Here is a 14449-nt window from a genome sequence, read left to right on the forward strand (position 1 = left end):
AGCTCCTGACGGGTGGTAGCAGTATCGTGCCCCTGACAGGCCGAAGATGTAGAGCGTACATCTAATGGAATCTAATGGATTCTAATGGCCTGGTAAAGGTTTCTTTACATTGTGGTTGCCCAGTATGTACTGTATATGGAGGTCATCGTGGTTGCTAAATGAGCTGTAGTAAGTGCTGGGTGCTCATGATGCTGTGGGTTTGAGCCTGTTACACATTTTTAACATGCAGTTTTTCTTTATCCTCTGTTAAGGTCTTAAGTTAAGTTAAGTTTAAAGTCAATATGTATGGTGTAGCAACACCAGCGTAGCAATGCATGCTCATCTTTCTTTACTGCAGACAATAAATACATGTAATCTAATAGAAAGGCAATAGATAGATGGTAGAAATATACAAATCATGGTTTCTAACGGGACATCAATAATGGCAATACAACACAAGAGTAACACACACTGTACTCTTGCCTCATTTTACCTCCATGCTTGTAATATTGGGTAAAAAACAAATTATTATCTAAAATGAGAATAATTCAAAGCGTTATGCTCTTGGGGGTTGACCTTTCTCAGCTGACCCACATGAAAATGCATTAGCTGTTTTGCACATAAATACATACATACATACAGCATCAGCGTACTCACCCATAATGTGTAGGGCTCCTTAACATCAGTGCAATGACCTATATGTACTGAAAGTGTATTCATGGTGCACTGACCTGAGTCATAGTCAGGGGCGGAGTGGGACCAAAAAATCTACTGGGAGGGGTGGGGGGATGGGGGGGGTTCGGATGGTCCAGTGAATGAATGAACAACACACAGCACAGCAACACGATCCACACTAGCCCAACACAAGTAGCGCATTGGAACTGACAGCCCAGCTAACTTATGCCACAACATATTGGAAGTGCCTACTGTTGAGTTACTTCAGTCTAGATTTTTATGTTAATCACTCCTCCTGCTAGTGTTAGCGTCATAATCCTTATACACTTAACATAGCAGCAGCCAAGGGAAGTTACTCATTTTAAAACTCTGAACATCTGCCAACCACTGAAGGACAAATTCAAGAGCCACTCAATAGTAAAACATTAATTTGTCTCATATTTACCACGAGCTACTTTGAAATTTCACAAGCTTTAGGCTGGCTGGTAGCTAGTGCTAATTCCCATCTGTGCCTAGGTGTGACATTAGGTGTTTAGCAATGGTAGCTTATTTCACCTGTAGTATCTTTACTCGTTGATGCCCGGAATATGTCCATTATTTTGGAGCATTTCGCTGCTTCCTCCTCCATAATTTTTTTCCTTTTGAGTCTGACCTTCTCAGCGCCAGCTTTCCCTTTTCTTTTTTGGCTTTCCATCATTAGACTCACACACTGTCTGTTAACGTTACCGATAGACTTCCAAACGTGACGAGGAAAAAAAGGTGTTTGATGTCTTTACGTCATAAGCCGACCAGGGCTATGCCATTTGGGGAGGGGCCGCTCACTGATCCCCCTATATTTCTGAAAATCCTAGACAATGGTTGTGACTTGCACTTCGTTAGTGCTTTCTGATTATCATCATCATCATCATCATCATATTCTTTATTCAGGACACACACAAATGGTCCATAGCACAATACAAAAACATAGCAAAATACAAACAGATACAAGATAAAACACATACAATAAGAAATGTCTACAACAGTCAAAATTCCACAATACACAAAAAAGTGTTCAGATATTAGCATATAGATTAAAACGCCAGTGGTTCCACAGTCTTGAAGTGAACCTAACTGCACTCAATGCAGGGTTCACTAGTGTTGCAATGATGCTGTTGTATGACTCCGTTAGTCTACACATACATCTGTACATGAGATTCCTGAGTACAGCAGGACAGGTGAATACATTATGATTAGCCTGTGTTTGTATTGAAATAAGAGGCTGCTGCAGCCCGCTGTACGCACACCAGGCGGCCGGATGGTGTTGCTAAGAACTTGCAATGTATAACTATTATCAGATCGGCCCTTGTGGCCTCGAAACATTACCGGGCCACCGGGAAAAGTCCCGACTCTCCCGATTGCCACTCCGCTACTGGTCACAGTGAGCATATAGTTGCCTCAACAATTACAACATATAGTAAATCAGTGTCTAAATGAATACATGATGTGTCTTCATTTTCAACACCATCTAAACTGCCAGAATCCCAAGCACACACAGAAGACATTGAAGTCAAATCAGTATAGAGGAAATAACATAGTGCATGGTGAGCTTTCCCAATTTGGTCTTGGCTTGTCAGATCTATTACCGTAACTGTTTTGCAGAATGCTCACTCTTCTATTCTATACATGTGCCTACATGTGACAAACTTACAAAAAACAAATTATACACATTTCTTAAGTATGTGCTTTATTTTTTTTTTTTGATTGATTTTTGATGAAATTTGATTTTACCTTGAGTCTTGAGCTCTGCTTATCAATATATTTTTATATTAACAATGGATGAAAGTAAACCACAAAGAATGATCACCAACTCTGTAGCTCTATGGAGCTTTTAGCCTCTTTTAGTTTATTGTTTCATTTCTACAGAATATTCACTCTTTGGTTCTGTATCAGTAACCATGTTTCCATCAGCAGCTGTTTTCAAATAAAAAAAACTCTACTGTCATAATGTAATCAACCCGCTGTACACTATCTACCCAGCAACAAACAGCAGAAAGTTGGACAAAGTGGAACATTTAGCAGATGTTGTTCTATGGTGGAGACAAAACCAGAGCAAAAAGCAGAGTACATTGACCTACACCCATCAGGTGGACACAAACATGACTCCAAATGAATGCCAAATGTTGCTTCGTTTCCACTGGATGTGTGAATAGGCAATAGCTTGTTCTGGAGTTCTTCTTCTCCCATGTGGCCCAAATATTTATTTGATGCATCTTTAACTAAACATTAACCTAATCATAATCAGACATGCTACACAGATGGGCCATATCCGGATAACGACCAATTAGGATAATTTGTCACTTATGAACAGGGTCTGGCAACAGCACTTTGATACTGTATGCAAGTTTTCAAAGCAACACGAGAAAGCGGAGAGCCAAACAGGTTAAATCATACTTGTTTCCAAACCAACTGGTGGACATTTACAGTATTTTAGGAGTTTCATAGATGTGCTTATTAGCATGAACCAATACTTTTCAAATACCAAACAGAAGATTGAGAGAAATGTCTTGACACCAAATAAGTTTTTCTATCAAACAACTTTAGTATACATTGCCAAAAGCCTCTTTTCACAGCAGACATTTTGACTAGGAAAAACACAGGTTTTATTAATAACAGTAAATCATGACAGTGTGACAGTGATCCAGCACACAATACCAGGACCCTGAAAGTCAAGCAGCTAATTGCAATTCAATCATAGTTAATTTTATTATTTACATCTGGGCTTTTCCTACTGTGACATATCAAAATGTCCGCTGTTAAAAAGGGGCAATTTAACAAAGTCTTTCTAACACGTTGACACACAGAGTCTTTGTTTCAACCTTCATCTACCCAGGGAAGTCTAGTTAGGCACATGCTTTCTTTTCCAGCAAAGCCCTGTTCCTCATCCAAACTGCTACACACATTCACAACTGGGAGTTTGCCAGTAGAACCACAGTCTTTGCTGCTGGCCACAGGAGCAGTTGGTGGTTGCTTTGCTCAAGGGCACCTTGAGCTGATGCTGTTTGGGGTGCCAAACAGCATCAGCTTACTTGCCTCATCCAACTGACCCTAAAGCCAGTTTCATGTGTGTAAGTGTAAATGTGTGTGTCTGTGTGAGCTTAAACTGCTGGCAACACAAGCATGGATGCAGTGTTTAATCTCAAAAATGTAAATGCCATAGATATGGGAATTATCCTGAGAATCAATAGTCTGGAGCCAACTGTCATAGAGAAAATGGGGACGTGACAGAGACAAGGGACAGAGAGAAGAAAGTGTGAAAGGAAGTAAGAAATAAAATAGGAAGAAAGCAAGAGATGAAGCAGTGTAGTCCCAGCACTCTCTGGTATGCATAGATATTACTCATTGAAAAGGCATGAATACACTCACAAGTGCAATGCTTTGAGCTACTTGAGAGTACACACACACACACACACACACACAAACACACACACTTATGAACACGCATACACACTTATGAACACGCAAACACAAACACAGGACTATGTTGAAATACAAATCACGTACACACAAGAAACAGTTCAAACATGCACATACAAAAAACTCAGGTGGAAACACACACATATACTCAACACATTGAGGCACTTGAGCAGACATATAGACACACACAAGGAGGAGCAGAGTTGAAAAGAATATGCCATGGAAGAGACACAGCCCATAAGAGTTACTGTATGTGAGAATTACAGGGAGGGAAAGAGAAGAGTCGGAGGACAGAAGGGTGGATTATTGAATACAGCAGGAAGGAAAAAAGGGAGAGTGAGAAAAGATGTAGAGAGGCATAGCAGGTGAGTAAAGAAATAATATACAAGGTGAAGGAGATGGATAGAAGGAAAAGGGAGAGGAAATAAATGAGAAACTAAAGGAGTGGAAAAGGCAGAAGGGAAAATAAACAAATGGAAAGAAGGATGATGAAAAGGAAGAGAGAGAAACTCTAGGACTAAAAATGTGTGAGAAAAATACATACATCCATCCAGCCAGCCAGCCATTTGAGGATGGGTAAAATAAAGGAGAGGAAGAAAGTGATGGGAAGAGGAGGGAAGGGTAGTCAGAGATAACACACAGCACACAATGAAAGTGACAGCTTTGCTCCGAGCATGACTCTGGCTGACTGTTGTTTCATTATAATCTCATAACTGTCAAATCCTGGAGCAATGGCATGAGCGAGAGAGAGAGAGAGAGAGAGAGAGAGAAAAAAAAAAAAAAAAAAAAAAAAAAAAAAAAAAAAAAAAAAAAAAAAAAAAAAGAGAAAGAAAGAGAGAAGAGAAGAGAAGAGAAGAGAAGAGAAGAGAAGAGAAGAGAAGAGAAGAGAAGAGAAGAGAAGAGAAGAGAAGAGAAACAGTGAGACATTTGGAAATGAATCTACACGTCTGGTTGAACCGAGCTGAATGCACATTGGAAGAGGCAGATGGAGACAAAGGCTGGCACATACATACAGTTTACTTTTATTCATTTGTCCACCTACTCATATACTTACTCAACAACATTTGGCACTCGTGTTTAATCCACTCATCTATTTATTCACTTCATTTTCTTTCAGTTTTATTCATTTATTTACTCCCTCACTCACTCACTCACTCACTCACTCACTCACTCACTCACTCACTCACTCACTCACTCACTCACTCACTCACTCACTTACTCACTCACTCACTATCAGTCTCTCATATGGTATTTGACTCTCTAACGCAGGGGTCTTCAACATTTTTTAAGCCAAGGACCCGTTAACTGAAAGAGAGACAGAGCAGGGAGCCCCTGTTACTGTACACATAGTGTATAAAATAAAGTTGCATATTAAACTGGGCCTACAATAACGTGTAGGGCGGCCTAAAGCCTTTATACATAGCTTATTTTGCACAGAATACTAAACTTTTAAAATAGCCTAATAATTGTATAAATCATGTTTTAATGTTAAACATACATGTGGCACAGTGAATCCTCAGGATTACCTGTATCTGTGGATGGCTATCTTACCTATAGGCCAGTAAGCCTATCATCAGTGGGAATTTTAATTGCTAATAATATGTTGGATTCATTTTAGGACTTTTTAATTTTTTTTAAAACTTTGTAATAAATAAATAATTTGAAGGCCCCCCATGCGTTGACTCTGAGGACCCCCTATGGGTCCTGGACCTCCTTTTGAAGATCCCTACTCTAATGTTCAAACTCAGTCAATTGCTAATTCATTCAGTCACTCCTTCACTCTGTCATTCACTCTCTGACTCTTACAGTAAACTTACTCATTTACTCATTCACTTTCTCTTTCATTCACCCACTCACCTCATTTGCTCACACACTCATTTACTCAGTCTCTTTCTCTTTTATTCACTCACTCATTCACTTGATTACTCACTTGATATACTCATTCCTTCATTTCCCCACACCCTCACTTTGATCACTTGTGTACTTAATAATTCACTTTGTAGTGTTTAAACACACTCACTCACTCATATTCTCAGTCACTTCTCTTTTGTTCATTCATTTACTTCCTCGATCTCTCTCACTCACTCACTAGAACGCAGTTTACTCACTAAGTCAAACTTACCCACTTGCTCACTCACTAAATGACATCAAAATGACACCAAACTGAATATTTATAAGGCTTTATCGTCACCAGTGAGGCGTGTATAAAAGCAGTGTAAATAGGGTAGCAGGTCACACACACTCCCAAGCCAGAATATAAACACAGCACTCACCAGGCCATCAAAGCAACAATGCTGCTCTTGTTTTCTTTTCCTTTTTTGGTTTCTAAGGCTTTGATCAATGACAGGCTACAACAAAGTGTGAAACGCTTTTAGGAAGCCTTTATCTTGAAGCTAAAGCCTGGAAATGCAAACAAATAAACAACAAAATATACTAAAAACAAATTACAATAAAATCGACTTTACTTCAAAAAGTGAAACTAATATTTGTCATATAAATAGATGATTATATTCTTGTGTGGATGACAAAACAGCTTAAAATATAAATTCAATACAGAGCCAAGAAACAATTCTAAACATTATTTCTCAGTGCATGACATGATCAACATAATGGATGGTTAACAGGCATGTCCAGTTAAGTGGCTATTTTCCAGGAAAATCAAAGCTAATGGTCCATGGCCTTGCACCTAAGATGGACCCCTCATGTGTCTATTTCATCAGGAAATAAATCACATTAAGGAAGTATTGATACTGTTTCATTGGATATTTGCAGTAACAGCAAGTGACAGCAATTGGCTGCGTCATTTGGAATTGTGTGCTTTCTTGTTTCTCTACTAAATAGATTTTCTTTAATTTTACAAAATCACTATGGCAACTTGGGCTGCACTTAGCCCAGATCACCTGTCAATCAAACAGCGTGGGTGGTACTGTGATACCGATCACTGCTTATAACTACACAGCTCTTTTTCTACCAGCAAAATTATCATTGCCAAGGCCAAAATAAAAAAAAAATTGCTTTGCACCAGTTGCTTGCAATAGCATATCTCATAAACTGGCAACATGCTGACGGATATGACAATTTTATATGAAAACCTACTACTGTAATAGGTATAGTCAGTTATCTCAAATTAAACAGCCTTCGGGCGCCTGGGTAGCTCACCTGGTAGAGCGGGCACCCCATTTATAGAGGCTCAGTCCTCGCAGCAGCAAGTCATTCCCCCTCTCTCCCCCCTTTCATGTCTAACTGTCCTATTATCTAAAGGCCCAGAAAATGCCACAAAAAATCTTAAAAAAAAAGAAGTTCCTTCAAATATTTATCTCTTCTCACAGACGTTTTCTCCCTTCCATGATATCTACTGTCACGATTTCTCACACAAAATCCACACTCAGCATCCCACACATTTTTTTTTCTCGTCATCCTTTTTTCATACACTTCTTTAGCATCAATTTCCTAAATGTTTACCTCCCGCTCTTTCGGGTAAGTTTAACTTGAGCAACAACTGTCACTGTCTATCTTTCTCTCACAAACACATGCACACACAATTTCTCCCAAGAGCCTTCTCCTTAAGGGACTCAGGTACATGCTTTCTCTCCCTCCCACTCATTCAATCAGCTTCCTTTTATGACTCACACACAAAATCTGCAGAAAGTAAAGCAAAGCAAGAAGCCCCATTAATTCCTAATTCCTTCAAGTTAATAGAAAGAGTCAAAAGAAAAATTCAGAAGCAATGCCCAGGGCTCCACCAAATGTCATTCGGATTTATCACACCCCTTTCTCATTCAAACCTGTAGAGTCTGAGTTCTTATCTTCACGGGATTTGTTACAGTGAAAAAAGCTACAGGGGAATCTAAACTGACTACACACATACACACACATACCCTCACTCCCATTTTCCCCTCCACAGTCTCTTACCTGTGACAGTGATCAGCATGGGAGCCACCAGCGGCCTGTTGTTATCCAGTTTTCGGCTCAGTCGGATCTCTCCACTGGTGTGATTCAGGAGCAGCAGGTGAAGCTCGTTCCCTCGGTCGATGGTGTAGTACAGTCTGTCTGACACATCAGGGTCGTGAGCGGGTACCCTCCCAATTACCCCGCTGGGGAAACTGTTGGACCGATTGGACACAAAGTTGTTGAATATGATTTGGAAGTCCTGCAGAGTGGGCCGGTTGTCGTTCTGGTCCACCAATCGGATCCGGGCAGTGGCCCGGCTGACAAGAGGTGCTGATGTGGCCTGGACTACGATGACATACTCATTGCGGGCCTCATAGTCAAGATCAATAAGTGAAGTGAGTTCCCCTGAAAAGATGTCCATCTGAAAGATCTCAGGGATGTTGCCCTCCACGATTTGGTACATGATCTGAGCGTTGGCGCCTTCATCTGGGTCAGTGGCCGTGATCTGGGCTACTACAGAGCCCACTGCGCTGTTTTCCTTAACTAGAACCTCAAAGTCATCCGCAGGGAAGACAGGAGCATTGTCGTTCACATCCAGGACCGTCACCTGGATGTGGACAGGGGTTCGCTGAGGGGGCACGCCGCGATCTACGGCATAAGCCGTGAGCTCATAGAATGGCACACTCTCACGGTCCAACCGCCGAACAGTTCGGACGATGCCAGATGTAGGCTCAATGGTAAAGTCTCCATCCCCATCCTCACCATTTTGGAAGGTGTACTGAACACGACCATTTGCGTGTGCATCGCGGTCAGTGGCTGAGATTTGGAGGACACTAGTAAAGGGAGGGGCATCTTCGCTTACTGTTCCCTGATATCTGGGGCTGAGGAACTGAGGTGCATTGTCGTTCACATCATTCACATTAACCTCAACATATGTAGTGTCTGATTTCTGTGGTATGCCGTTGTCTTTAGCTGTTATAGCCAAAGTGTAGGTCATCTGGTCCTCATAGTCGAGCTCTGCCTGGAGTGTTATAGCCCCTGTGCCGGTGTCGATGCGGAATTGTGGGATATTGTCCTCAAGGAAGTATGTGATTCGAGCATTTTCACCAACATCATCATCCGTGGCACTGATCACAACTACAGTGCTTCCGGGTGGTCTGTCCTCATTCACGCTGACTGAGTAGTGGGCACTCTGGAATACAGGCCGATGCGTGTTGGCATCTGTGATGTTGATGTGCACCTGACAGGTGTCGTGGAGTGTTCGGTCTGAGGCAGTGACTGTTAGAACGTAACGCCGCTCCTGTTTGTAGTCCAATGGGAGAGCTAATGTGAGAAGTCCAGCCCCTCCTGCTGTGCTGATGGCAAAGCGGTTTCTGGTGTTTCCTCCTGTAATCTGATAGGTCACCGCACTGTTGACATCCCGGTCCACAGCTGTGACAGTCACTACGCTTGTACCAACCACAGCGTCCTCATTCAGGCGAGAATAGTACTCCTTTTGGAGGAACTCAGGGCGGTTGTCATTAACGTCCATCACTGTAATTGTAACACTAGCCGTAGCAGAAAGAGGCGGCATGCCATAATCCCTGGCCTCCACGCCAAAGAAATAGTGTTCCACAGATTCTCGGTCAAGAATGGAGCTCACAGTGACCCAGCCGGTTGCAGAATTGATAATGAATGGTGTGTCAGAGCTGGTGCCAGTTAACCTGTACTCCAGGCGGGCGTTATCACCGGAATCGGTATCAATGGCCTGAATGTGGAGGATGGAACTACCAACTGGGGCGCTCTCAAGCACAGATGCCTGGAATGGTGTGGACACAAAGATTGGTGGGTTGTCGTTGACATCCGTCACCTGTACACTGACAATACCGGTGTTGTTGGAGAGAGGTGGGCGGCCATTGTCCTGTGCACGAACACGGAGCGTATACTCCCGCTCTGCCTCATAGTCTAGTGGTGCCACAACATGGATCTCCCCAGTGACACTGTCGATGGAAAACTGTCCACGGCTGTTACCACTGATGATATTATAGTGAACAGCAGCGTTACTGTCCTTGTCCAGGTCTGTGGCACTCACACGGAGGATCTCAGAGTGAGGCCGTACATCCTCCTTCACTGCTACCACATAGCGCTTTTCACTGAACTGTGGCACATTGTCATTTTCATCCAGGACAGTAATGAAAACTTTAACAGTAGCGGAGCGTGGTCCCGGTTCCTTCCCCTGGTCACTGGCCTCCACCTGTAAAGTGTAGTGCTCGTTGGTTTCCCGGTCCACCGATCCACGGGTTGTAATGAGGCCAGAGCGTGGGTCAATCTCAAAGGCCGCTCTTGCTATTGCAGCCGTGTCACCGACAAAGCGGTAACGGATATTGGCATTGGATGGGGAGTCTAAGTCTGTCGCTCTCAGCTGTAAGATGGGATACCCCTCCTCTACGTTCTCCCTGATCGTCTCCCTGTACTCTGTCTGCTCAAATATAGGAGAATGATCATTCCGGTCTGAAACAGTAATGGCCACCATTGTGGTGCCAGAGAGGCGAGAGGAGCCATGATCGGTCGCCGTGACCCGGAAGTAATGCAGATCCATGTGTTCTCTGTCTAGAATCTGAGTGGAGGTGATGAGACCTGTGTCTGGGTGGATGTGGAAGTAGTCAGATGATCGACTGTTCATCAGCGGAGCCATGGTGTAACTCACCCTGCCTGCATCTCCTGCATCTGGGTCTGAAGCGGACATGATAATGACTGAGGTGCCGGGTGGCTGGTTCTCAGCTACTTGTACTTGGAAGTTGTACTGGGAGAAATGGGGATGCCTGTTGGCTGCACGTCGAGAGCGAGGCCAAGGCATCAAAATCTTCCTCCCCCTTTCTCCCTGTGAGATTTCATCATCTGCTACTATTATCAGTCGTTCCAGGCTCCTCTCTCCCCTTGTACTGTGCCTCTCCTCCTCCCCTTCCACCTCCCTCTCATCCCCCTCTCCAACCTCATGGCTTTCATCTGCCTGGCTCTCTTTCTTCCCTATTTCGCTATCTGGCTGTGTGATGGTGGTGGTGCTTTTTTTTTTTTTTTTTTTTTTTTTTTTTTTTTTTTTTTTTTTTTTTTTTTTTTTGTTTTTTTTTTTTTTTTTTTTTTTTTTTTTTTTTGTCTTTTTCTCCTCCTCTGGTTTCTCTCCCTCCCATCAGCCGCGCCTCTCTCTCGCCATCCCCCACCTGTAATTTCCCTCCCCCAACAACAGCAGCAACAGCAGCGGACCCCTCCAAGCCCTCTCCCTCCCTTTCTGCATCCCTCTCCCTTTCTCCCTCGGCCCCCATCTGCCGCCTATCTGACTGTCTGACACCTTCGGGCTCTAATGGCACTTGCTTACCGGGATTTAATTGCATATGCTGGTCCCCCTGCCCGGCTGTACAGTCGTTGTAAATGCTGTCAGCGCACCCTGCCTTGACCATCTCTCGCAGTGCGGGCTCCCACAGGTCTGGTTGCTGTGTCTGACCATGCCAAGGCGATTTTTCTATTTTAGATTCACGACTATATCCATTTGTCTCCTTGCTCCCCTCCTCTTCGTTGTTGTTATTGCTGTTGCTGTTGAATTCGATCCACATGAACACGCGCTGAGAGTCTGGGGGAGCTGTCCGTCGTGCTGAAACCATGTCCACAGAGGTTGAGGAAAGCGAACGTGCAGAGTCATCCTGCCATGTGGTCAGGTTAATTTCTGAGAAAAACGAGAGGTGTTCTACTGTGGTGCCATCAGGCTGAGTGACAGCACGTGCTTTGATTGCTGTTGCAGAGCGAGACGTGGCTGACACAAAACCGGGAGATTTAACAAGAAACTTCGCAGGCGAGGAAAAGCCTGAGTCACCGGTAGATTCTGTCTCTGAAGTTGCGTTTACTTTTTCAGCAAATAGACGGAGCGGTTTGGATAGTTTTCCACTTTCTGCATAATCGCCTGTTTGTGTTTGAGGGGGCGTATTGAGCACCAGGCCAGAATATTTTGATGTAATTTCGAGAATTGCGCTTTTGCTGGATGGAAAACGTTGGCTGGGCGTCTCTGTGATGCTGCTGGAGGAAAATTGGATGGGGAGATTCCTCTGAACTATTACTCCCTCCGGGACCATAAACCCAGCTAAATATCCATCCCCCATTTCTATTCTGTTCAAACAACCAAAGCAACCACCGGGTACCTCCTCGCTTTCTCCCCGGGTTTGGCTGCTCTGCCCCCTGGTTGCTGGTGCTGATTTCCCCTGCGGAAGCTCATTATCAGCTCTACATAGGAGCGTCAGAATCGGAGAAGCCAAATCATTCTCCAGATAATTAGATACATTAATGTGTTTGTTGCCTTGTTTCACCTCTCCTCGTCCATCTTTTCCCTCTTTCCTGCCAACCCACACTCTCCTCTTATGCAGAATTCTGGCGGGGTAATACCTTACTTTCAACTCACGGGCAGGAGGTCCACAACTATCTAAAGGCGCCCAGTTACTGGGGTTAATCACGGCCGGTGCGCTACATCTGCACGCTTCCTTTCCTTCTTCCTCATCTCCCCCACTCATCGCCCCCCTCTCCCTGCACTCTGTCAAACAGCTATCATCACCCCCCTCTATGTTGCTGCTGGGATCGATAAGATTGTGCCTTTCCAAATGAGAACAATTACCAGCCCTCCTGTCCACGTTGGCTGAGCTCCCATCAGCATCCCAAGCCTTGTTTTTGTTGCTGTTCCTGTAAACTGGATGTGGCTGAATTGTATCTGTGTAGCCGGTCTGGGAGGAATTACAAGTTGAAAAATGACAAATGTCCAATTTCAATCCCTGGTTACAATCTAAATTGCTGGTGTAACGGGGGTGACATTTAAATGAGTAGTTTGAAGCCTCGTTCTGTGGTGAATTGTATCCAGAAATAGGATTAATGCAACAAGAGCAACCGGTTGACAAGGGGCCAAGTGAGGGGTTGTTGGCCGGGGAGAGGGCTTGTTTGACGGGGCTTGACCAGGAGATATACCCGGGTTTCAGAGAGCACCATGTAGCAAAAAGCCTCCTCACCTCACAAGCCCTCTCCCGCACCTCTCCTCCTCTCATCTCTCCACTTCCGGGTGCCCTGCACAGGCCAGAGGCGTGCACAAAGGCTCTAGCGGCGCCACGTTTGGCGAGGTGTGGCCTCGACGCCGGCCACCGTTTCGCGCACGCTCTAGTCCTTTGTACTGCCCGTTTCTTGCCGTTTTGAACCGGCGAGGAGGTGAAAGCAGGTGAAGCGGGAGGAGAAACAACGCCCTTCCTCGTAATCCCCCCTCTTTCCACTCCCTCTCCTGCGCCGACGCCATCAGAGCTCGACCTGCTCCTAATACCTGGGTGGAGAGGAGGTGGAGGTGATGATGGTGCCGGAGGGCCGTTTCCACTCCTCCAAAACGTCCCGACTCCTTTCAGTCCCTCCTTCTGTGTCCCCCTCGCCCCATCCTGGTGATATCTTCCCAGCGTCCGCTCTGCGCGCTGCACTCCAAAGCATCCCTTAGTCTGTATCCGCTCTACGGTCCACCTGCTAGGGCGTAGATTCCAGCTGCCCCTCGGCAACTCCCCTGCTTCCTCGCGCTGCTGCTGTTGCTGCTGGCTCACTTTACCGGCGTCTCGGTAACAGAGGCCCGGGATCCAGCGGTTGGAAGCTCCTCCTGTATTCACTGTCCCCGGGGCGAGAGCGAACAAAGGGCCGAGGAGAAGCAGGTGGAGTGCCAGAGACGAGAGCAGGAGCGGGGTGAAGCCCGGTAGCGGTACAGCCATTTAGTCTCTTCCTTTCTCTGTATCTCCCTCCTTTCTCCCTCTTCCACCTGTGCCTATTCTCTCTTTTTCTCTCTCGAGTGCGTCTTCCCTTCTCCCAGTTACTTCTCTCTCTCTCCCTCGTTCCGGCTAGGTGGCCAGTTCCAGGACCGCCGGCACCGCCCGACACCTTCCCCCAGGCTCCCCCGTCTCTTCGTCGGCCTGGAGAGTTGGCATCTACCCGCTGTGGTCCGTGGAGCTGGAGGTCTGAGCGTTAGGAGCGGCGCGGCAGCAGCATCTCTCCTCCCGTTCATTCACATCCAACATGGCTTACACACTCACACTGACTGACTGGCTGGCTCACACACTACCCTCTGGAGTGTGTGTGCGTGTGTATACGTATGTGTGTGCATGTATGTGTGTGCGCGCTCTCCCAGCAGTGGCGGCACAGCCCGGTCTATCCGTCCATCCCCAATCACACAATCACACTCTCCTCCTTTTCTACCCCTCCCCCTATTGCTTGCATCTCAACACACCGTCTCTCTCTCTCTCTCTCTCTCTCTCTCTCTCTCTCTCTCTCTCTCTCTCCTTTCTCATAATGGTTGGCTGTTACACAGCACCCGCGGCGGCAGCCATATCCTCAACTGGAATAGGACGGGGGAATAGCCTAAATCTTACACAATCACACCGTCATCACCGTATCATCCGAAGAATTATCATCTTCACAA

At 45.2% G+C, this 14449-nt stretch overlaps 1 protein-coding gene across 1 annotated transcript in view; it reads right to left on the minus strand.

The window, feature by feature from the left end:
• The window catches only part of celsr3 (cadherin, EGF LAG seven-pass G-type receptor 3), a 117412-nt gene extending 103212 nt beyond the window's left edge, over positions 1-14200 (minus strand). The window contains 2 exon segments of the mRNA XM_039801898.1: positions 8020-11150; positions 11152-14200. Of these exon segments, the coding sequence (XP_039657832.1) occupies positions 8020-11150; positions 11152-13745 (5725 nt within the window). The 5' untranslated portion in view covers positions 13746-14200.
• Between the last annotated feature and the right edge of the window lie 249 nt (positions 14201-14449).

The sequence above is a fragment of the Perca fluviatilis genome, chromosome 5 (genome assembly GCF_010015445.1).
Source record: "Perca fluviatilis chromosome 5, GENO_Pfluv_1.0, whole genome shotgun sequence".
Lineage (NCBI taxonomy): Eukaryota > Metazoa > Chordata > Actinopteri > Perciformes > Percidae > Perca > Perca fluviatilis.